The following is a 25,118-nucleotide window of genomic DNA, read 5'->3' as shown; positions in this document are numbered from 1 at the left end:
CATTTTTTAAAGAACCACATGACCAATTTCAAACAAACTTACAAAAAATACACCTTTGGGTAAAGAGGATTCAAGTTTGTTCAAATGAAGAGGCATAGTCTCCTTTCAAGGGGAGAAAATTGAGAAATATGCTGTAGTGAAAATTTGGTGGCACTATTTAAAAATATTCTGTTGTCCAGAAAAGACAAGTTAAGTAAATGTTTCCTTATATAGTGTGGACTCAGTTTGTACAGTTTATGTCCCCAGGGGATAGGATAGAGGATAATAGTTTTATATTGAAATATGTATAAGAAGTATTTTTAGAAACCTTTTCATGAACAGCAGGGTCATGATAAATCATACCTTATGCAATGTAGTTCCAGTCAAAAAATAATTGACTCAAGGGGTCATACTTTTCTCCCAATTTTTGCTTAGCAATTAGAAAAGAATTATATATGATAATATGTATCAAATGGCCTCTTAAAATTAATATCTTAATTTTACTTTATTTATAGGTTTACTTTGTGACATTAATTCATGATTTTCAATTTGATCAAAATGCCATTGATTTAGAAATATGACATCATGAAGTTCACCTTGCCCTGCCATTTTAACATATTTTGTATAAAATTGCTTATTTTCAAACACTTCTTCATTTCTGACATCATTTACAATAGACCAGTAATGGCATATAAATGAGACAAATGTATTTAAAATATCTAGAATTTCATTTTTCTACTAATAAAAACAGTTTAACACACCTGAATCACATTTAAAAAATACATTTATGGGGGCCAAAATTGATTCTCATCATGTACAGTCCTTTGTATGGAAGTTCACTGTAATTTCCAGCAACACAAGCTTGGATTAACATAGACAATGCCAACTGTTAAGTACAGTTAGCCACTATGTAAAATGAATTCCACTACAAATATATTGCAGTATCCATACCAAAATTAAGTACAAATAAAGTACGGAAAAAAAGTACAAAAAAAGGTCACAAAAAGTATACTTTTTTCGACTAAATTTGGAACAAGGGATTTGGTCGTTCCAAATTAAGTCAAAAAAAGTATACTTTTTTTGTGCTTTATGAGAACTTAGGTTCTTGGGTACAAAAAAAAAGATAATAAAAGTATACTTTTGGTACATTTCTATATTTGAGAAAAGTACATAAAAAGTATAATTGGAAGTACAGAAAAAGTATATTCTTAAAACTAACATACAAAAGTACAAAAAAAAGTATACTTCTAGAAAGAAGTACAGAAATGTATGAAGTACAAAAAAAGTATACTTCCAGTACAAAAAAAGTATACTTCCAGAAAGAAGTACAGAAATGTATGAAGTACCAAAAAAGTATACTTCCAGTACAAAAAAAGTATACTTCCAGTACAAAAAAAGTATACTTCCAGAAAAAAGTACAAAAATGTATGAAGTACAAAAAAAGTATACTTCCAGAGAAAAGTACAAAAATGTATGCAGAAAAAGTATAAAAATAGTACTTCTTCAGATTGATGCTTAAAAAAGTACAATAAAATGTCAAAATTAAATGAAAGTACGAAAAATGTATACTTTTTAATTGGTACAAAAAAAGTAGGGAAAAAGCACCCCCCCCCCCCCCCCCCCACCAAAAAAAAGAAATATATAGGAAATACCCCCCCCCCCCCTTTTTTTTTTAAATACATATATATTATTTTGAAAGAACAATGAAAAACCTCAAAAATGGCCATTAAGCTCAGGTTTACTAAAATAAAACCAATAAAAAGTACAAAATTGTATTTTGAAAGCATGAAATTTTAACAAAAATATGAAGTATAGGGAAAAAAATTCAGCTTATCAGAAAAAAATCTGAGAAACCGGAAATCGGGAAATCTCTATGAAATATTAGCTACAATTCAAAAATCTTAAATGCTAGCTTTTATCAAAATTCAGAAACATGAACCTCCACATCTTCATTACATTATTCATTATTTTCAGTACTAATCTTCCATAAATAATTTAAAGAATATATTGGAACATTAAATCATCAACAAGATTATAATTCTGTAAATAACAAGATCTGATCCTTTATAGTCTAGTAACTTATAATGCATGGTTATGTCACTGATTGATCCGCTCACAGATCATCTCTGCTCCTTCACAGTCTAGCCATCCCATCTTTCCCTCCCGTTTGAATTTTCTTGCTGACACAATTCGGTGCACTAACCTTTGACCGCATAGCAGTGTTAATGTCACCCATTTTTTCACTGATCTTCATTTGAATATGCTAAATGATTTCAGTCTTCAAGTACTTTTCCTTGGGTTCTGCAGAAAAAGTTAAATAAACAAAGCATATTTTTTTCAGTTTTAAATCAAACATGTTCTCAAAAAGCAGCATTCCTGTGCTAAATACATGGCAGAATCATATATTCAGTTTAATATTCAAATAACTTGAAAACCAATTAAAACTCAAAATTCTTATGTGAAAATCCAAAAAATTAACCCTCGATCATCCCTATCACTTATACAATTTTAAAATAAGTCTTTTCAGTGCATGAGTATATTAAGGACAGACAAGACTACTAATTTGATACGTCTATTTTGTAATTTACAGAAATCAAATTAGATTAATATGTACTTGCTGATGATAAGATACACTTAAATTGTTGAAGCATTTTCCTATGGCTCTGCATGTTAGTGAGATGCTCATGGCAAAAAACACATGCATGCACTGCTGAAAATTATAAAAGAAAAATCAGGCAACTTGAATGTTTAAGAACTTCTCCTGCATTATATCCACACACAAACATTTAATTATTTTCATTTTTTTTAAACCTGACAATGATTTTGAAAAATTGTAAAGTGAGTTTGATATCCCTGTCTGAATTCCTAATGTTATATGAGCAAATAGAAAAAATAATCATGTGCCTCAATATTATGTTTATATAGCCCCCTCCTTTTAAGTTCTTTTCACCCTGGAAAGATGATCAGTATAACTATCCAGTTCAACTTTAAATTTTTCAGATACATGTAAATGCTGATACTTTTTGCTTGTTTAATCAACCACATGATTATTACTACCCCTTCAACCCCCCACCCCCCCCCCCCACCACCACCACCACCACTACCAACCACAACACACAAACTATCCTCCCTTTTAACATGTTTAACAAACATCCATTACTTTTACAAACTTTAATCTTACAAAATTCAGTAGATTTGATATGTATTTATTTTTATCATGCCAAGACTTAGCTAGGCTACAGTAAATTTTCCCAGATACTGACCAATGCTGACTGTATTATAAACCTATTGCATGAATTATACTGAAATATTTGAAGAATTGAATATGTCAAGGAACTAAATGATTCATGTTACAATGAGCCAGAGAAAAAGCATGTTTCAGTATGTAAACTTAAGTTTATATACATCGTCATACTGATCAAAACAAACCAGAAATCGAAGACACAAATGTCCACAATTACGTAAAATCTACGTTGAAATTCTCCACTGAATACATTTCTAAAGTGGTAAAATGCATTTCCTGCTAACAACATATAAAATTTAAATATAAATATAGTCTTACCGACTTCTTTATCTCCTTTTTGTTCTCAGCATTTCCATCCCACCAATTTTCAAATCGTCTCTGAAAAAATCCGCGCTTCGATGTTGACCAATCGTAGACTTCGTAAGAATCACGTGATCAAAAAAGGAAATAAATAATTACTAAATTAGTTCATATAAACACCAAAAATTCCCGTAATAATGTTTTTTAAGTCATCAAATTTATTTTAAAGCCGTTTTCTATGTAATACTCGATAGGAAGCTTTACCATCATCGTGATCGCCAGTTCGTTTTATGATCGTCGTCGCCATTTTGTTTGTTTGTTGTTTTTTTTTTAAAAATGAAATTATTTTATTTAATAAAGCCACAAGAAATTCTGAATGCCCTTGTTAACTGCTAAAACATCCTAATAAAACTGGCAGTCTTCATTCTCAATGTCGAAATATCTGTTACAGCATGGAATTTTGCACATGCTACTTGTATAAATCATGTACATGTAAACATGACGAAGTTCCTTGTGATAAATAAAACGATGGGCATGGTGCATCTTGGAAGCTTTTGTATTTATATTCGTGCCTTCCTATTTCCGTTTTTAATTATTAAAATATGTAACACTATAAACCCTATTTTACTTTTATTAATTTAGCCCGTATTTCTCATTAATCATGCTAATCCGTTTTATTTACCATGATAGCCAAATCTATTATAGGTTATTTCGTAAAGATTCACCAAATCTTATTGTGAAAAGTTTCCACAAGTCTAGACAACAAAGGTCATTAAGTACAAACACCTGTGTCTCTTGAAATCAACATGGTTTGCACACGAGAGAGAGAGAGTTGTGAAATATAACTGGACTACTTGTTCATGTTGATATATAGCATTCCCTTTGCAGAATATTGTAGAAGATTTCCCATTAAATAATGTTACATTTTTGTATTTCCCAAGAGAGAGAGAGAGAGAGAGGAGGGGGAGATAATTACTCAAGACTATTCAAATTTACAATGTAATTTACAGAAGGTTCACTAGATCTTGATGATTATAATAACATGAATAATTTAGGACTTCTGTTGAACATAAAATGGACACTGTATGATAAAAATATTGATACATGTATATAAGACTATCCCCCCCCCCACCCCCCTTCCTAATTTTCAGAACTAAAATATTTCGTAGGTGAAGAGAGAAGACTAAAGGAGCAATAACAGATTTTATTTTATTCCCTATGAATTATTCAACTGAATCAATAATCTTAAAACCATTGGCATTTGTAACAATAATGTTCATCCCCCCTTTTCCTGCAACAAATATACATATACCTATACTCTCATGCTAATAATATAATTGGATTATGAATGCTCACATTAGAATAAAACCATATTAAATCATAAGAATAATGTAATTAATAATTTTTATATGAACAAATTGTTCATTTGATAAAAACTGTGTTCTACACCCCCTGTCTTTTTCCACATTTTTTTAAACACTATGTATTAACATCATACATAGATTGTAATATCATTTCATCACTTTACATTTTTTTTTTAATCATTGAATAATCTGCTTGAAATTTCAAAATTAATTTTTAACACTGCAATGAGAAAAAAGCTAAATCCAAATTAGCTATATAAAAAATACATCCTTATTTTACCGATTTTGCCAAAAAAGGTTAAGTCCCAGAAAAGTACATTTTTAGTACAGTGAAAAAAGACTAAGTCCAAATTAGGTACAAAAAAGTACTGTGGAAAAAAACTAAGTCCTAAAAAGTACAAAAAAAGTACTGTGGAGAAAAACTAAGTCCAAATAAAGTACAAAAAAAGGTCATCAGCTTTTAGAGGTATCTGGCCCAGTACAAAAAAAGTATACTTTTTCTGACCTTTTTCTAAAAAGCACAAATTTATATAGTACAAAAGTAGCATTAAAGTATACTTTTTTGTACTTTATTTTGGTATGGGTAAGTAAAAGAAAGTAACTGAGGACAGCATATAGCCTTAATTATTGTATATTGCGTAACTTGTACTTGTCTATGGTATCAGGAACTAAAAGATGATCTGACAAAACATGCCAATGCCAAAATACAAATTCATTGATCATGTAGTGTCTTCATTTTTGCCATCATCTATGAATATCAATAGCAAACAAGTTAATTAAGCTGAAACTATTGTTGCATGTTTCGCTAGTTCATGTCTTTTGTTGTGGTACTTTAACAAAATCAACTCAAATTGTTAAATGAAATTTCAGCTTGTCTTGGCTTTCTTCAGCAATCTTGAAAATTTCAAATTTTGCTGTAGTAAGTTACCATGCTTTTCTTCAATAAAAATGTTACACAATACACACATTTCTGTTCCATGCACCTTTGAAATTTGAAAATTGATAGGAAAAATCTTTAAAATCTTCTCAAGAACAGCAGGGTGACAATAATGTGAATATATTAGCATCTGATTCAAAATTGGTTAATTTGTGATTTTTAGGGGTAGGGTGGGGCCACTGTATGGGATCAAAATTTTTCCTAGGAATATAGAGGGAAAATATCTTTCAAAATATTCTTCAGATCTTGAGAATAGCAGGGCCAAGGTGACTTAGGTGAGTGTTGTAGCCCATTGGCCTATTGTTAATATTTTATGTAAAATGACACACCTTTTCTTAGTCCTCTCATGGAATATTTATCAATAAAACAAGTATTAACTTACATGCACTGATGAATCAATTCACCGTGGTATTTGGGGAGAGGGAAAGGTACATGTATGTATTGTAATTTATTTCAATGAATATGTGGTACTTGATCTCATTAATTAACCTTTTTTATTTGCTTCATGAACATTTCATCACCCTTTATTCTTCCATGTGAAAAAAAATTATTCTTTGTTTTTTGAAAATTTAGAAGCTTCGATCACTGCATGCTTTCGAAAATCAATAATTCCTTGTAAGGGTGCAAGGACTTATAAGTGGAATTTCAAAACGTGAAAGGACATTTAACAGAATATTTACAACACATTTATGCAGATGAAAATCAGTTACCTGTAAAAATTTAATGGACATTTTAGATTTTTTTGCCTAAATTTTTTTATGTGTTAAATACCTTGTCAATCTTCTAAAACTCCATCACTCTATATAAACTCTATAAAATCTCATGTGGTTTGAAACTAGAGTTGTAACTATCCATAGGTGCCACCAAATGATGTCATCAAGTCTTTTATTCTAAAGAATTTGTTGAAGATGTTCTATTTCTATCAAAAAATATTATTATCACCACTGAATACCTACTTAATTTGTTACTACAGTATCTTAGAGAAGTAACCAGACTTGTAACAGGAGAAACTAAGCAAAAACTCAGCAAAAGACTTGTTAACTTTGCCAAAGAGTGGATGGCATTTGTAACTGAGAAATGTGAAAAAGGAAGAGGCATGCGCCCAAAGTAAGTATCTAACTTTTGAAGGGTTTCACTTGTATATTTATAAGCACAAGCTGCAAAATATCTGCCCCCCTCCCCCTTTGTTTATTTCTGAAATGATCTCCTCTCTTCAAGGGATTAAGATTTTAAAGGTATGTGTTTGTAAAAATATTTTTTTTCAGGTAATTGTGCAACAAACAGCTCTGCATATTGGTCTTTGCAAAGGTTCTTTTTTTCAAGTTATTTTTATGAGGTAGGGGTGGGGGTTAAACACGGGTATAAAGGAACCAATGGAACTTAGATTTAATGTTGTGCAGGGGATTAATTTTGTTATAGCATCAAATTGAATGCTGATTTGAATGCTTCCTTTGCTTGCTGTTTGAATGCTACCAGAAGTAGCATCATGCTACAGGAAGTAGTAAATGAATTTCAGCAATGCAGTTTAAAGCAATAAAAATGTTTATACAGTAAAATTTGTCTAATCCAGACCTTGAGTACTCTGGATTTTTGTCCACTCCAGCTATAAATTTTAGTCCTATGCACTTTTTAAACAAATATATTAGAAAAAAATTCTGTGTAGACCGGATACTGTCTATTCTGTATTCCGAACGGCCATACTGGTCCCAACTGCTCATAATTAACGGTAATTATTTCCTCTAATCCGGCCACGCATAATAACCTGAGTTACTTCAAAGCAATTAACACCATTCGTGAAGATGCGCTAACGTGTGTTTACATGAGTGCCATGAGACGAACTGAAACGCGGCGGTGACACAGCCCACTTAAAATATAAGATTAAATTACAAGTAAATTAAAAAAAAATTACACATTTAACTTGTTTTTAACTCCATATCACACAGTATAATAAAAAATTAATACAATACAGGTACACGATTTGCAAATCAAAATATAAATCAGGATCGAAACTCAAACTTCTCATCCCAAAATAGCGCCATTACATTGGAGGGAAGACGTAAATTTTTACATAAAAATTAAAATTTCAATTCAATATTTATCAAATCGTATATAGTTGTGTTTATAGTTATATTGAATGCGCTCTTTGACATGCAAAACCCGGGCTGTGTGATATATATTACAATATATGAGTCTGTAGATTTTGACTCCGGTAACATTTCACGTTAAGTCCCAAACTTTGTGAACAAAAAAGAAAAATCTACAGTAAGTCATGCAATGCTCTTTTAATTTCTAAACTCTAAAATATTGATTGATTTTTTAATTTATTTTTTATATTATATATTATACTCGTAAATAAAACACTGAAATTAAATTTCAAATATTTTCCTGCATTTTTCCTGCATTCCGGATTCTGTCTAATCCAACCAAATTTTATGGAACCAGGGGTAGCCGGTTTGGAAAAATTATACTGTATAAACATTTTATCATTATTAGCTCTTCTGAGCTACAGGCTCAAAGAGCTTATGCTGTGGCCTTTTGTGCGGTGTGTGTAAACTTTTTAGAATATGGGCCATAACTCAAGAACCCCTTGGCCAATTATTGTCAAATTTGTCACAGGGTATCCTTCGCCCAAGGGCTCCCGTTTATACTAAAACTAGGATTGTGACCCTTAAACAAGGGGAGATAATTAGGAAAATAGAAACAAAAGTACTGGTTGCTAAAAAATATTCTTTTCAAGAAGCACCTGGCAGATTATCACCAAACTTACACAAAAGGAAGAGGATATGTTGTAGATTAAAAAATTGTTCAAGGCATCACCCTTGGGCAAAGGGCGTTGTCTCAAGGTCACTTCAAAGTTGACCAAAAATTACATTTTATTAAAATGTTGATATTTTGCTTACTATAAGGACTAGGATCATCAAGTCTTCTCAGTTGATGCATCTAAGGACCTCATATCATGTTGGCTCAAAAGTAGGTCATGATGACCTACTTTTTAAATTGTGTGGCCATTCTTTTTCATAATGATTAAGAGGCATATTTTGAACAATTTAAGGCCTATGATCATCAAACTTTGTCAGTTGATATATCTTGAGTCCTCAAAGTACATCAACTAAAAAGTAGGTCACCTTGACCTACTTTTTGAATTTTATGGCTAATCTTTTTCAAAAAAAATTAATGTCATTAATTTGAATACTTAGAGTCGCCGCTTGGCGCAGTGGTTAGAGCATCTGCTCTAGAGTTGCGAAGTAAGGAGTTGATCCTTACGTCGTGGGTTTGAATCCCACTGTGAGACGTGGAGACTGGTCCTTCGGAAGAGACCGTATAAACCGAGGTCCTGTGTCGCTCAATGCTCAATGGCCGTAAGTGCCGAGTATAGGACAGAATTTGCAGCTCTCCACCGGCAAGTGGTGGCGTCTCCATATGAGTGAAAAATTCTCAAGAGGGACGTTAAACAACATACAATCAATCAATCAATCGAATACTTAGAGGTTTAGAATCATTAAATCTTGTAAGATGATGCATCTTGGGGTCATAAAACGTAATTATTACAAAGTAGGTCACAGTGACCTACTTTTTGAACTTTGCAGGCATTCGATTTCAAGGCGTTTTAGAGGCATAATTTGGACATTTATATTACTTTGTAAGTTGATGCATCCTGGGTCCTCTAAAAACGTCAACTGAAAAGTAGGTCATCGTGACCTACTTTTGAAATTTTATGACTATATTTAAATATTTAGGGTACTATTTGGCTTAGAATCATCAAAATTTCTCAGTTGATGTATCTTGGGTCCTCAGAGTGGGTCGACTGAAAAGTAGGTCACCGTGACCTACTTTTCAATTTATATGACTATAATTAAATATTTAAGGTACTAATTGGCTTAGAATCCTCAAACTTTGTCAGTTGATGCATCTTGGGTCTAGGGAGTAGGTCGACTGAAAAGTAGTTTAAAGTGACCTACTTTTGAAAATTTATGGCTTAAATTAAATATTTCAGGTTCTAATTGGCTTAGAATCATCAAACTTTGTCAGTTGATGCATCTTGGGTCTTCAGAGTACAACAACTGAAAAATATGTCACCATGACCTACTTTTGAAAATTTATGGCTTTAGTTAAAAAATTCAGGTACTAATTGGCTTAGAATCATCAAACTTTGTCAGTTGATGCATCTTGGGTCCTCGGAGTACGTCTACTGAAAAGTAGGTCACTGTGACCTACTTTTCAATTTATATGGCTATAATGAAATATTTCGGGTACTAATTAGCTTAGAATGATCAAACTTTGTCAGTTGATGCATCTTTGGTCTACGGAGTAAGTTGACTGAAATGTAGGTCACTGTGACCTACTTTTGAAATTTTATTGCTTTATTCAAATATTCTTTAGGTACTAATTGGCTTTGAATCACCGATGCATCTTGGGTCCGCAGAGTTAGTCAACTGAAGAGGAGGTCACTGTGACCTACTTTTAGAAATTTTATGGCTTTATTCAAATATATCAGGTATTAATTGGCTTAGAATCATCAAACTTTGTCAGTTGATGCATCTTGGGTCCTCAAAGTATGTCATCTGAAAAGTAGCTCACTGTGACCTACTTTGAAATTTTATGGTTATAATTTTAAAGTATTTTAGGTATTAATTGGCTTAGAATCATCAAACTTAGTTGATGCATCTTGGGTACTCAGAGAATGACAAGTGATAATTAGGTCACCATGACCTACTCTCAGGTACTAATTGGCTTAGAATCATCTTGGGTTCTCAGAGTGGCTCATCTAAAATGTAGGTCATGATGACCTACCTTTGGAATTTCAAGGCTTTATGTAAATATACAGGATACTTAGAGGCTTCAGATAGAAGTGACAGGTTGTACAGTTTATCAGAAGAGCGATTCAGGGCCCTTAGGCCACTTGTATTTCATTATATATTAATATTTTAAGTAATTTAACAAGTTTTCTTTCTCTTGTTTTAATTTTTCACTGAAATAAAAAACTCATTGATTTTATGATGCTAGTTGGTCAATGCTGAATTTAAGTAGGTCAATGCTAGTTTTATCCTTTGCTTGCTGATGCTGATCCTGGCAATGCTGTTTTTTAAATGCTGATCCTGATGCTAGCTGGATGCTGATGCTTATTATGTTGATGCTGATTTATGTAACAAAATTTGTTCACTGTAGGACTGAAGTAAAACCCATTTTTTGCTGGATACTGTTGAGGGTCATTCAAAAAATTTTGTCTTTTCCACTTCTACATTAAAATTTCGTTATAGATTACTTCATACATCCTTGTTACAGTTATATAAAGTCCTCAAATTATGCATAGTCCTTGTAAAATAAGAATCTTCTGAAGTTTTATAAAGTTTTATAAGTCCCCTACATGTAAGACCAAAATTAAAAAAATACTGGTGATAAAAAGCTGTTAGCATCAAATGATTGATGATATCCTTAAAATATCTTCTACAAATAAGGTTTTGGAGGAAATATTGAAATCACCTTGTCCACTATCAATTTTTATCAAGAGATAATCTCCCATTAACCATTTCATAATTATTTTTCAAGTTCTTTAATCTTTTATCTTGTATGACTCATGATTCCTGGGTTCCTAAACTTGGTTATGCATCTTTTTAAAGATTTGAACATTTTCAGCATATTTGAAATTGCTGAATCAGTTTTGTTCATTATACCCCCCTCAAAGAAAGTTTGGGGGGTATAGGAATCAACTTGTCCATCCGTCTGTCTGTCTGTCTATCTGTGCAAATGTTTCTGGTCCATATTTTTCTTAAGGAGGAACATTAGAATCTACTACTTTACACAAAGATTGTTTAAGACCTGAGAGTGTGTCATGACCTTGACCTAAGGTCATTTGGGCAAGTTCAATGTCACTGAAAGAAAAAGTTCATAATTTGTGTCGGTCCATATCTTTCTTGTGGAAAAACTTGGTGAGTTCCCATTTTACACAAAGATTGCCTATGACCTGAGGGTTTGTCATGACCTTGACCCAAGGTCATTTCTTTAAGTTCAAGGTCACTGACAGAAAAAGTTCCGAATTCATGTCTGGTCCTTATTTTTCTTATGGAGAATAATGTTGGGAGTTTCCACTTCACACAAACAATGCTTATAACCTGAGTGTGTATCATAATCTTGACCTATAGGTCATATAAATCATAATCTTGACCTATAGGTCATATAAATCAGATGTGGATACTTAAAAATTCCAAGGAACTTTTGGAAAATTTGAAATCACAAGATTTTACCAAAATCAACAGCTTAAAAACTTACGACTTTTCAACTTTGTACACAACCATTCCCCACGATAAATTAAAGTCGAGGCTTTTTGATATCATTGACAGCTGCTTTTTCAATAAAAATGGAACTCTTAAATATACTTACCTTGTCATTGGTCATTTGTAAAATTATTTTGTCAAAAAACATTCTGATTGTTCACACAAGTACTCTGAAGTTGACATTAAAAAGATGCTTGAGTTTCTGATTGACAATATCTATGTGGTTTTTGGAGACCAGGTCTTCCAACAATCTATTGGAATTCCCATGGGTACCAGTTGCGCCCCGTTATTAGCAGACCTTTTTTTGTATTCATATGAAGGAGAATTTGTCCAAAATTTTGTACGTGAAAAGAAGAAAACACTTGCTGTGGCCTTCAACTCGACATTTAGATATATCGACGACGTATTGTCAATTAACAATGGCTATTTCCATTCTCATGTCGATACGATATATCCTTGTGAGCTTGAGATAAAAGATACCACAGAGTCTGACACATCTGTTTCATATTTGGATATTTTACTTGAAAAAGACGTTAATGGTAATCTAACAACAAAGCTTTATGATAAATGTGATGACTTTAACTTTTCAATCATCAACTTCCCTTACTTATGCAGCAATATACCTTCATCACCTGCATACGGGGTATATATCTCTCAGTTGATTCGATACGCAAGAGCATGCTCTACGTATGTACAATTTCTAAAACGAGGTAAATTATTGACAAATAAGTTGATGAAACAAGAATATCAGCTGTCTCGTTTAAAGTCATCATTTCGTAAGTTCTATGGTCAATACAATGACCTTGTCAGCAAATACAATTTATCATTGAATCAAATGCTGACTGACGTTTTTCACACCATTTGTTAGGCCATTATTTACACACTGAATTGTCGACGGATTTTCCCGTTATTTCCTGATCATGACAAGGAGCACACGGCGGGTGTGACCGGTCGGCAGGGGATGCTCACTCCTCCATGGCACCTGATCCCACCTCTGATGTTTGGAGGTCCGTGTTTGCTCTGCTCCTATTTTGTATTGATTAATGGACTTTTGAGCTTGAATACTGTTCGTTATCTCCATATATTTCAAAAATGGGTATGGATAAAAATGCATCCATACTTTCCAAGAGAGAAATGCTTGTCATAATAGAGATAATTGATGAAGGCATTTGGTAAAGTTTAAAGATTGACCTAGGAATTTTTCTCTTGGTCATAATAGAAGTCAAGAGTTATTGGGAGTTCATAACTTAAAGGTTGACCAAAGAGTGTAACAACTTTCTCAAACCTATGCAAAAACAAGCTGATATTAAGTGATTTAAAAGCCAAAACTTTATTATTTTAATCGCAGAAGTAAAAAAGAAAAATATAGTCATTTTCTTTTTTTAAGATGGGCTAGTCAAGGACTGGATTTTCTTATTGTTGCATGTGAACCCAAAGTTCTTGCATGTCTGACAGATGAAGAATATCAGGCAAGTTATAGCACCAGTAGCAAAACTGAGAGAAAGTTTTCACATTTAATATCAATTTTTGGATTCATTATAAACTGCTTCTTTATTATAAATCAGGAATTGAAGAAAAGCATTAACAGCTGTATCAGCCATGTTATAGGATCAGCAGATCGCACACCAGTCAGTCCCACTCATAGTCAAGGTATACAAACTTCTAAAGAAATTTATCTATAATATTCAGTCTCTTTGGCTCCAGTTATCAATTTAGGAAATCACTGAGCAGAGGAGACAGTTTGAGGGAAAATCTGAAAATCACTTGTAAAATGGCTAAAAATTGTTTCACATTAACTATACACAATAACAATACAGAAAAGAACTATGCACACTAACTCTCGATTCCCGCCTACTATTTTACACCCGTTTAATTCAATACTTATGGCAATTTGGTCGTAAAATCTTTGTTGAATGCAAAGAACAGTTCAATGGTAATTGACTGATAATTTTAATTCCAGTGTTAGATAGTTAATTACCCCTATTACCAGCTCTTTAAATAAGGGGGGTAGATGATATTTTTCATTGAAATCGGGCTTTAAAGCTTCACCATATTTTAAAATATTCTTGGATATGAATAAATGTTCCTAAAATTTTTTCTTATGTTTTACTCATATAAAATTAAACATATAACATTAATAAAATACAATATGTTAGTAGTAAACCCTTTTGAAGTTGGTGAAAAAATAAGCATTTTGTAGTTTTTTGTCTGTGAACATCCCCCCCCCCCCCCCCCCCCCCCCCGGTGAAACACAGAAAGCTTTGGTATGAATTTGTGAAATGACAGTCCATATTACCTGTAAAAAGGAATTTTTGTTTCACGGGGGGGGGGGGGGGAGGGGGGGGGAGATGTTTTAAAAATATTTTCCATTGATTTCTATAGTGAAAAACACACGTTTTACCAACATTATAGAGTTAACTCTCTTTTTTTTTCCCCAAAGAAGTAATGTTTTAAGAAAATTCATATAAATATCTATATAGATATGAAAAATCATTCAAATGTTCACTTTCGAAAATTGACTTGGAGGTAGGCGGGAGAACATTACTATCGTTCGCAGTTCTTTTGCCGACGCATGTTGATGCTACAGAATTGAGAAAGGAAGTTGCAACTAAGGAGCCCTCAAAGCATATCCTAAAAGGGGCAATAATCAATTGATAAATTTTACAAGGACGATAACCATTAAAATTAATTTTTAGATTTGGGTAAACCCAAATTGGGTGAATTTAATGTCATGCACTTCCTTTGATAACATCATCTAATTCAGAGTGAATTAGATGGGAAATCCGAATATTAATTTTATACTCAGCAGATATATATCTGTAACAACTTCATTTCAATAGTGGTAACTCACTAAACTCAAGGATACCACTGTAAAAAGTTCTCAGATTGAAAGTACATCTGCATTTTTTCCTTGAGATTGCTTACATGATATCCTTGCATTCATAATTGTTGTCCAATATGATACGAAAACCAAATTCTGAACAGAAGAGTTTTCAAGGTGATGCAAGTCAGCCTTGTATGCTATCGTCCTGCTTCAGTGGCACCCCTGTCTAATTACTACCATCTACAATTTCTTGTTTATCTTGGCTCTTCAGAACAATTCACTATTTTTTTTGTTAACATGTGTTACCTTAATAAACAAAATTCAAATTAGAGATAGGATGCCAATATATAAACATTAGGACTCGCAAGATTGATTGGAAATATTGAAATGCTAATTTTTATCAGTTCACAAAGAAATATAGTCCTCTGTTTATACATCTGCATTGAAATTAGACTTTTGTTAAAAACTACAGTATTACCTCGATATTAGTGATGGGACATCAGTTCATTTTCATAATCGATCATCGGTTGGAATCGGTTACTGCTTCCGATGCGATTTTACCAATTATAATCGGATTTCATAGTTTTGTATACAAAAAGCAGACTATTACAATTATTTCATATTATTTCATAGTTTTGTATACAAAAAGCAGACTATTACAATTATTTCATATTATTTCTTTAACATAAATATATATAATATATATTATTTTCTTTGTTGTTTTGCTTCTTTTACACTTTCAAGAGGCCTAAAAAAATTATGTTTGTTTCCTGTAACATTCCCAAAAAATCAAGGTAGGTCGGGATTTTTTTTTTTTTTTTTTTTTTTTTTGCTTATGAATAAGGGGGTCAAACATCGTGGGACTGAATTATCCAGGTGTTATATTTAAAGTGGACAACCAACATGGCTGCCTAGCAGCAGAAAACGAATTGATTACTCTTTAAATTAAGGTAAATGTTGACTAAGTTGCATATTTTATATCTCAAATAAAAGATACAATTAATATTTTTGAATAAAAAGAATCAGCTGATTGATCATTTGAACCAAAGAGCAAACAGATTTGGCAGGGAAAAAAATCCACCCGGGGGTAAATTGAATGGGTCGGTCGGGCTACAGGAAACAAACATAATTTTTTTTATAGGCCCCATATATGCACCTTTTGGTTCTTAATCACCTCTGCTTCATGCTAGTGGGCTAGTATCAGATGCAGACGCCATTTCTTTCATTGAGAAGAAATAAATTTTAAACCAGAAATGGATTATTCCAGAATGTATTGTATTAGAAGTATGTTTCCGATGATCGATTATGAAAAATTATAATCGATCATCGGAATCGGTAGCATTTTTTCGTCGACAGTCGATGTTTTCTGATTATCGGTACAACACTACTCGATATATTGCCAACTTTTGTCCAAGACAGATTTTGGCATTAAAGCGAGGGTGGCAATGTAAAACGAATTCTGCATAAATAAAAATTTAGGCGGTATTTAAAACAAAATAAATAGATTACGAAATTTATTTCATTTACAATCTATTTATGTCACAAGTATAAGGGCAGCTCTCATTTCTTTTTGAAAAAAAGTATTATTTATTTATTTATTTATTTTGTTTACAATATTTTGACTGAATAGAAATAAAATATCAGAATATTGAACACTTTAATTTCCTTTCGTCATGCTCTAAGAATTCAATAACCCAATGACAAGGATGTCAGTGGCCAATATAGCCTCTTGGTATGAAAAAAAGTTTTTGAGAATTATCATTAATTTCATCTGAATAGAAAGTAGATTATTTCACTATCTCAAGAATTTCTGAATGAGTTAAAAAGTTCGGTTGGTAAAGCATCATGACTGACGATTGGTAAGTAACGGGCTAATATGTCAGTCCGTTACATATTTTAAACATGTATTCTCATGTTTGCTAGTACCTGTGTACTTCTCTTCCAATACTGTTTTGATATTAATCAATCATACCAATAAAAGAAAATTTCAGGGCTACAGTGTAACAGAATCCATAATATTTCTATGTGCAGAATTATACATGTTATAGTAGTTTAATGATTGGGGTTGAGGGGCACAACAGAGGGTCAAAGTTTTACATAAGAATATATAGGAATCATTTTGAAAAAAAAAATATGCTCAAAACAGCAAATCCATGATTAGTCTTATAAAGAGTATATAGGAATCATCTTGAAAAAATCTTCTGTTCAAGAAAGGCAAAGCCATGATTAGTCATATTGTTATAGAAGCATCAGGTGAGCAATGTGGCCCATGGGCCTCTTGTATTTTGTCATCCTGTTCCGTTCCTTCTATCAGTCAGACAAACTATCTTCTTCCTAAAACTACTCCTACATTTTAAGCAGCAGCCAACTCATCCTTTAAAATATGATTGGTGCCATGTGAATGTTGAAAAAGATTTTAGAATTTTGCAAATCACCCTGAGAGGTGGGCGGGGGACAATAAGGGAACAAAAAATGCTCTTTTTCTTCCTTGAACTCAAAGTTCATTTTTTTTAGTAGCCCATTCATATTTTGGAATATGATATGATTGGGGGTGTCTTGTAAATGTGCATTGAATTTTCAGGGCGATTGGGGGTTAAAAAATGCATTTGTCTACAGAAGCCTTGTTCCCTGAATCCTCTTACATTATTTTGCAGTAGTCCATTCATAATTTTTAATATTACTGAGAGTGTCCTGTTGATGTGCAATAAAGTTTCAAAATTTTGATTTCCTGGAGCAATTTGGGAGTAAAAAAAATGTTTTTCTGTAAAATCTGGTTCCTGAACATTCACAGTAACCATTAGTAACATGGTTACTTAGGTACTATCATAATGCAATAAATGACCCTTAATAATAGACTGAATTGTTAATTAAAGGAAGCTCACCCATTCCACGTTCATCTAGTGTAGACTCGGGCAGACAACCATACCTACGTTATCCATCTTGGCCAGCTGAGCAGGCTCAGGGGAAATTCACACGATCAACCTCCAATATTTCTAACAAGTCCTCTCAAAGTGAACCACCTCCAAACTCCACTGAGTCAAGTAAGTGATGTTTGCATGCATGAAATACAAAACAAAGTCAACTTGCTTTATATGCCAAAATTAGGTTTTTTATTTTCATAGTTCAAATCCTTTCTGGATTATATTTTACTCTTTAAAAGATGTACAATAATCAGACCTTGTTGTCCCCCATCTGCATGTTTATTCTTCCTTCCATTTATCTGTCATTCTGCCAATGTGTAACACTTGTTTTTGGACAATATCTTAAAAAGTTATTTAACTTTTGCAATGAAATTTTTTAATGCCTAATGATTAAAAAGAGATTCATTTTGATTTTAAGGCCAAAGGTCATGGTCACACATTCCAAACTTTGGTTTCCAGATGACTTTGAGCTTTTTAAGTCAATTTTATATCATGACTTTCTATGATTTAAAAAAAGACCACTTTTGAATTTGAGGTCAAGAGGTCAAAGGTCAAGGTCATAAATTCACATATGTCTAGATGGTAACTTACTTTCTCAATTGTGTAATGAAATTTTATATCATAACTCCCATGACTTAAAGATGCTTCTAACAAAAATTGGATGAATGGATTAGTATATAATTTTAGGTCACCTGAGTCACTCCGATGACTATTGCTATCTGTTTTTGTCTGTCACTCTTTGTCTTATGTTAACATTTGAACATTCTCAGCTTCTTCTCCTGAACTGCTGAACCAATTTCAACCAATTTTTGCTTATCGCATCAATGAATGGAGGAGAACAAAAATGTGAATTTCATGGTCCCTGTCCCCCAGGTGCCTGAGGGGTGGAATAAAACCTATAAAATTAATGCTATCTTCAAAAATCTTCCTCTTTACTCCTGAACATCAAGCAGTCAAATTGTTGGCATGATATTAATAAGCATTGAAACCTCTACAAAAATTATGAAATTCAAGGCCACAGGATCAGGGGTTTGGGAGTTAGGGTGGGGCTCTAATGATCATATTGTGCAAATGAACAAATTCTTCAAAAATCTTTTTCTTCTATATTGTATGTTTAGCAGAAAAAAACTAGGTGTACGGTTGTGGTGAGTAAGGGTGCCTCTTCCAAAATTGTGAAATTTGTTTCCCCAGTGTCAGGGCTTCTGGTGGGGGCTGGGAGGTTGGCTCTATGGATTATTAAGTAAAATGCATTATTTCTTTTAAAATCTTCTTTTCTTATCCTCAGTATTAAGTAAACAAACTATATGCATATTTATGATTAGCAAGGGTGCCTCTTCCCAAGTTTTGAATTTCCTGGCACCTGGGTCAAGGGTTTTGGTGTTAGGATGAGGCTCTATTGATTATGTGATTGGAATGCATTAATTCTTTGAAAATCTCTGCCCATGGGTATAAACCAAATATGCAAAGTGCATGGTTATATATGATGAGCAAGGGTGCCTTGTACAAACTTGTGATTTTGTTGGACTATTGGTTCAGTGGCTCTGATGTTAGGACTGGGCTCTATTGATTACATAGTGAAAATGCATTATTTCTTTGAAAATCTTCCTCTCTGCTCCTGGGTAGCTAGCAGATGATCAGAGTGCAGAGTTATAATGAGCAAATGTTTCTCTTCCAAAATTGTCAAATTTGTGGCCACAGGGACAGGAGTTCATGTGTTGTGGGGAAGGAGGAGGGGACTCTATTGATTATGTAGTTGAAATGCATTAATTCTTTGAAAATTGTCTTCTCTGCTCCAGGGTATTAAGCAAAAAACTACAAAATGGTTATGATGAGAGATGATACCTTTTTCAAAATTATGAAATTTGAATCCCCTGGGTCAGGGATTTTAGTGCTAGAGTTGGGTTTTGTTGAATATAGAGTGAAAATACATCATTTCTTTGTAAATCTACTTTTCTTCTCTGCCTCTGAGTATTAAGCAAACATGCTAAGTGCATGGTTATAATGAGCAAGGGTGACTCTTCCAAAATTGTGAATTTTTTGGCCCTTGGGTCAGGGACTCTGGTGTTAGGGCGGGGCTCTATTGATTATGTAGTGAAATGCATTATTTCTTTGTAAATCCTCTTCACATGCTTTTAAATCAAGTGAGCTTTTCTGATCACCCATTGTCCGTCAGTCTGTCCATCTGTCTGTACATCCATCTGTAAACTTTTCACATTTTCAACTTGTCAAGAACCACTGGGCCAATTTTCACCAAAGTTTGGAAAAAAGCATCCTTGGTTGAAAGGGGGTTTAAATTGTAAAATTGAAGGGCCTAGCCCCTAGATAATTAAGAAAAGATAAAGATAGGGTGGAGTCATTAAAAAGTCTTTTTCTCAAGAACCACTGGGCTAGAAAAGCTGAAACTTATATGAAAACATCCTGGGGTAGTATAGATTCTAAATTATACACATCATGACAATTTTGATTTATGAACAATGATGCATACTGATTAAAGTTGATTTTTAGCTCTTCTGGGCCAAAGGCTCAAAGAGCTAATGCTATGGCCATTTGTGCGGTGTGCGTAAACTTTTTAAAATATGGGCCATAACTCAAGAACCCCTTGCCAAATTATTGTTAAATTTGTCACAGGGTATCCTTCGCCCAAGGGCTTCCGTTTATACTAAAACTAGGATTGTGACCCTTAAACAAAGGGAGATAATTAGTAAATAAAACCAAAAGTACTGGTTGCAAAAAAATCTTCTCAAGAACCACAGGGCAGATTATCACCAAACTCAAACTCACATACAAGGATGAGGATATGTTGTAAATTAAGATTTGCATGGGGAATCACCCTGGGGCAAAGTGCGTGGTCTCAAGGTCACTTTAAAGTTGACCAAAAATTACATTTTATTAAAATGTTGATATTTTGCTTACTATAAGGACTAGGATCATCAAATCTTGTCTGTTGATGCATATAAGGACCTCATATCATATTGACTCAAAAGTAGGTCACGGTGACCTACTTTTTTAGCTCACCTGAGCCAAAGCCTCAAGTGAGCTTTTCTGATCAAAATTTGTCTGTTGTCTGTTGTCGTTGTCGTTTTTGTTGTTGTCCTTGTTGTAAACTTTTCACATTTTCATCTTCTTCTCAAGAACCACTGGGCCAATTTCAACCAAACTTGCCACAAAGTATCCTTGGGTAAAAGGGATTCAAGTTTCTTCAAATGAAGGGCCATACCTTCTTCTAAGGGGAGATAATTATGAATTCATGAAAAATTAATGGCATCATTTAAAAATCTTCTTCACAAGAACCACTGTGCCTGAAAATATGAAACTTATATGGAAGTATCCTCAGGTAACAGCAAAAAAAATTTGGATATCATTGTTAAGTTCATGCTTAGAAAGCTTTCAAACTCCCTGCTTCTGTTTTTCTCAATAAGAATTCTTCAAAAAAGATTTACCAACTTCTTTATTGATATTTGATACTCAGAATATCATCTAAAGTTTCATTATTTCTGCACTCGCAAGCATTTTTCATCTGTTATTTCTTGTTTTCAATAAAGCTACATCAAACGCAAGTTCTGATTGACGTCAAGTTTATTCGGCTTCTTTCAAATGCACAACTAACGTTTTGAGAATTCTGTGGCATAATTTACAAATATTTGATGATATTGTTAAGTTGTGTTACCCATTGTAAAGTGTGTTACTAATGCTGATGATAACATTACAAATTGTAAAATGCATCTAAAGCAATCAGATTTTAGTATTTAACATGAAAATGAAAAAAAAAAAATATAATAAGAATAAGAAAATAAAATGATTTGTGAGACTCTTAGGTTAGCATTGTTGCACATGGTCTTGTTTGCTTTCTTGTTACAGGGGTTAAGAGACACTCGATGGATTATCACTCAGAAGTGGACGTACATGATGGTGATGATGGTGGAATTGTCTTAGACATAAATCTCAAAAGAAATTTTAGAGGTAATGCTGAGTTGCCATTAAAATATTTACCCAGCCCTAATTTTGGAAGGTTAAAAAATAAGCTGATTAGTTTGTTATACCCCAAAAACGAATTTTGGGGTGTATATTGGAATCACCATGTCATCTGTATGTCTGTAGACATCTTTTTCCCACATATTATCTTTTAAATTTTTATTTTCAAACTGTAGAAAAAAATATATACCAGTTGATACCAGAGTTCATAATTTGTATAAGAAATGCATAAGTTTTTGCAAGAACAACAGAGATACAATTTTTAAACCCCAATATCTGTTAGTTAAAATAGTTGAAATTATGGTATTAAAGTTGATGGCTTCAATGATGTGTTGATTTATCCACATATTTTTGTGAGGAAGAGGAATAAGTGAAGGTGAGAAATGTGGCCTATGGGCCTTTGTTTTCAAGTTCTAACATTAAAGCAGTAAACTACTGCAGATTCCTAAATATACATGAAGAAATATATATGTGTAATTTCCTGAGAAGCACCACTCATGAAATAAAATTACTCACCGTTATTTCCATGGGTCTGAAATCCACGTAAATTCTCTTGATCAGCAGTCCACTTGGGAATTATTCTTCTCACGAATTGACGTCTAAGGGCCATTTCACGATATTAAGTACCCACCTAATATAAGGAATCTATAGTAATCTTTAATGTAATAATATTGAAGTAAGAGGAGAAAAGTATTATATTTCAGTAATTTTGATCAAAACTGCTAAATTTTTTGAACAGTTTCCGGTGACATAGAAGATTTAAAACCTTTAGACAGAAGGAAACAAGCTATATTAAGGCTTGAAGAAAGAAGATTGTTGCGACTGAGAGATTCTGGGGTGATAGGAGTGGTAACCAGTCGAAAAATAGAACCAGATTATCGCATCAGTGTTCGGCGTGTCAACTTCAGATGGCAGAGAGGACTTAAAATTGGTGAGTGTCAGTTACATCCTGATTTTGTCTGTATGTCACTTGCTTCCATATATAGAAATGTATATCATACATGTGATGTGTACTGGCTATACACAAAATGTCACATATTTTTTATCCCATTCACGGGCTCATGGCGGTACACCAAAATTCATGGGAAATGAAAATATGTACCTTATTTTGAATTTTTTACTGGAAACCGCCATTTTTCTTTCATTCTTGACACCAGAAATGTCATTTGATGTGTGACTTACTGCACTTGGTTAATGTAAACAAAGCATCGTGAATGAAGGTGTGAAACATTCCAGCGATAATTACATTTTGTTAGGCTGAATATTTTTAATGGCACCATCATTAAGGATTTTTTTAGCTCACCTCGACGAAGTCGAGATGAGCTTATGCTATACCCCCGGCATTGGCATCGGCATTATTGTCGGTGTCCCGGTTAAAGTTTTAGGAGCAAGTCCAGGATGAAAACTTCCAGACTTGCTTTGGATGTTTGAACTGACCAAAATTTTCTTGATTAGTAAACAGGTTAAAAGTTTTTTGAGCAGATCTATTTCCAAGTAACTATAAGTCCTTCTTAAACCAAACTTGTATGGATATTGATCTTAGGATGAACACTAACTAGAAAAAATATGATGTGAGATTTGCCTTACTTATAGATAACCTTCGTGGAGGTGAGCTTCGTAATCTTTGATTACCTATGTTTTCAACTGTAATTAGTTAAAATTTTGTTATTAGAAATTAAAGACGTTTCAAAGAGGAAACGACATTCACAAGAATCGGAGCAGCATTATGACAGCAACACAAAATCTAAGTTCTGACTTGTTTTCTCTGCTTAGGCATAAGTATTGTCCATTTTAACATGAAGTGAGAGAAATGGTTTTAACATCATTTAAAAAAAAGCAGATGACTTGAGGCGACCAGACTCTTGCACTCTGTACCCTGGAAGTCTGTATACCAAGTTCAGCATTGACCATAGGGATTGCTGAAATTTTTAAAGCTGCAAAACTTTCTTGAAATGAGTAATTATATATATAACACTGCATGCAGTGGTACACTTGTACGTTGATGTGAAAATTATTTTTTTAAAAATTAACCTCTCACATTGATTTTTCGTCAATATTTTTATAGGTTTTTGTACAGTTTTTTAATGAACAATGTACTGTAACAGTATTTTCACCCAAATTCCAGTATTTTGTAGACTCTTGTACAGTATTTGGTTCTAAAAATTATCACATGTATGGTATATATGAAATCTTTTACTCAGCCTTTTTTAAAAATTTGAAAGCTTCATTACATATAGTACGGATTTAAGTATATTCAAATCATGACCCCCTGGGGTAGGGTGGGGCCACAACAGGAGATCAAGCTTTTACATAGGTCTTCTTTTCAAGAACAGCGAAGTCATGATTAATCAAACTGATATGGAAGCATCCTCAGGTAACTTGTTGATTCAAGTTTGTTAAACTCATGACCCTTGGAGAAGGGTGAGGTCACAAAAGTGGTCAAAGTTGTTCCTAGAAGTATACAGGAAAAAAATCTTAAAATCTGCTTTTTCAAGAACAACAAAGCCACAATTAGTCATATAAATATGAAAGCATCCCCAGGTAGTGTTGATGGAACTGATATTGTAGCATCTTAATGTTGTGTGAATTCAACTTCTATTAAATCTTAGCTCTCTTCAGCTAGATTTTAGTCAGTAATATGAACCACATTTTTTCTTTATGAAATTAAAGAAGGAAATGGAAAAAAAAAATGCTTAAGAAGAACAGCAGGGCCAAAGTGAGCATTGTGAGCCTCTTGTTTGTTTCTGTCACCTGTATATACATATACACTTATTAGCTGTAAATTACGAATACAGGGTGTTAAAATCACTGAACCATGACCAGGCCCTGGGAACATGAAACATCTTTTGCTTAAGTCAAAATCATTATGTTGTACTAAAATCTTGTAGAAGTCAACCAGACCAGAATTATAATGTTATATAATTATTGCTGTTTTTTCAGTCAATTCGATGGTTTAGCCATCTGAGGAGTACAATATTCACTGAGCTGGAAGGGCAAGGTGAATGTTGTACTTCGAAGGTGGCTAAATCATTGTATTGACTGAAAAAACAGCAATAATTGCTTAATTATATGATTCAATAGTTCAATAGTTAAATGATACAAACTCATTAAGTAGTTCATGCCATCTTACTTATTATGCTACAATTATCAATGTTTATTAAATGAATTTTCAGACAATTGCGTTTAAGTTTTTTATTTTTTTATTAGCTCTTCTGAGCTACAGGCTCAAAGAGCTAATGCTATGGCCATTTGTGCGGTGTGCGTAAACTTTTTAGAATATGGGCCATAACTCAAGAACCCCTTGG

General features: G+C 33.1%; 1 protein-coding gene across 1 annotated transcript in view; it reads left to right on the top strand.

Moving 5' to 3' along the window:
* The window catches only part of LOC133176376 (mitogen-activated protein kinase kinase kinase 4-like), a 204,342-nt gene that overhangs the window by 116,984 nt on the left and 62,240 nt on the right, over positions 1 to 25,118 (top strand). Inside the window, exons 12-17 of the mRNA XM_061311501.1 lie at positions 6,798 to 6,931; positions 13,484 to 13,565; positions 13,662 to 13,746; positions 17,794 to 17,961; positions 21,700 to 21,801; positions 22,553 to 22,744. Coding sequence (XP_061167485.1) covers positions 6,798 to 6,931; positions 13,484 to 13,565; positions 13,662 to 13,746; positions 17,794 to 17,961; positions 21,700 to 21,801; positions 22,553 to 22,744 — 763 coding nt within the window. The remainder of the gene's footprint in view (positions 1 to 6,797; positions 6,932 to 13,483; positions 13,566 to 13,661; positions 13,747 to 17,793; positions 17,962 to 21,699; positions 21,802 to 22,552; positions 22,745 to 25,118) is intronic.

This window comes from Saccostrea echinata, unplaced genomic scaffold (assembly GCF_033153115.1).
Source record: "Saccostrea echinata isolate AGI-Se365-2 ecotype Australia unplaced genomic scaffold, CSIRO_AGI_Sech_v1 ptg000075l, whole genome shotgun sequence".
Lineage (NCBI taxonomy): Eukaryota > Metazoa > Mollusca > Bivalvia > Ostreida > Ostreidae > Saccostrea > Saccostrea echinata.
Note: the sequence above shows the minus strand (reverse complement) of the source record. Positions and strands in the feature narration are given on the sequence as shown.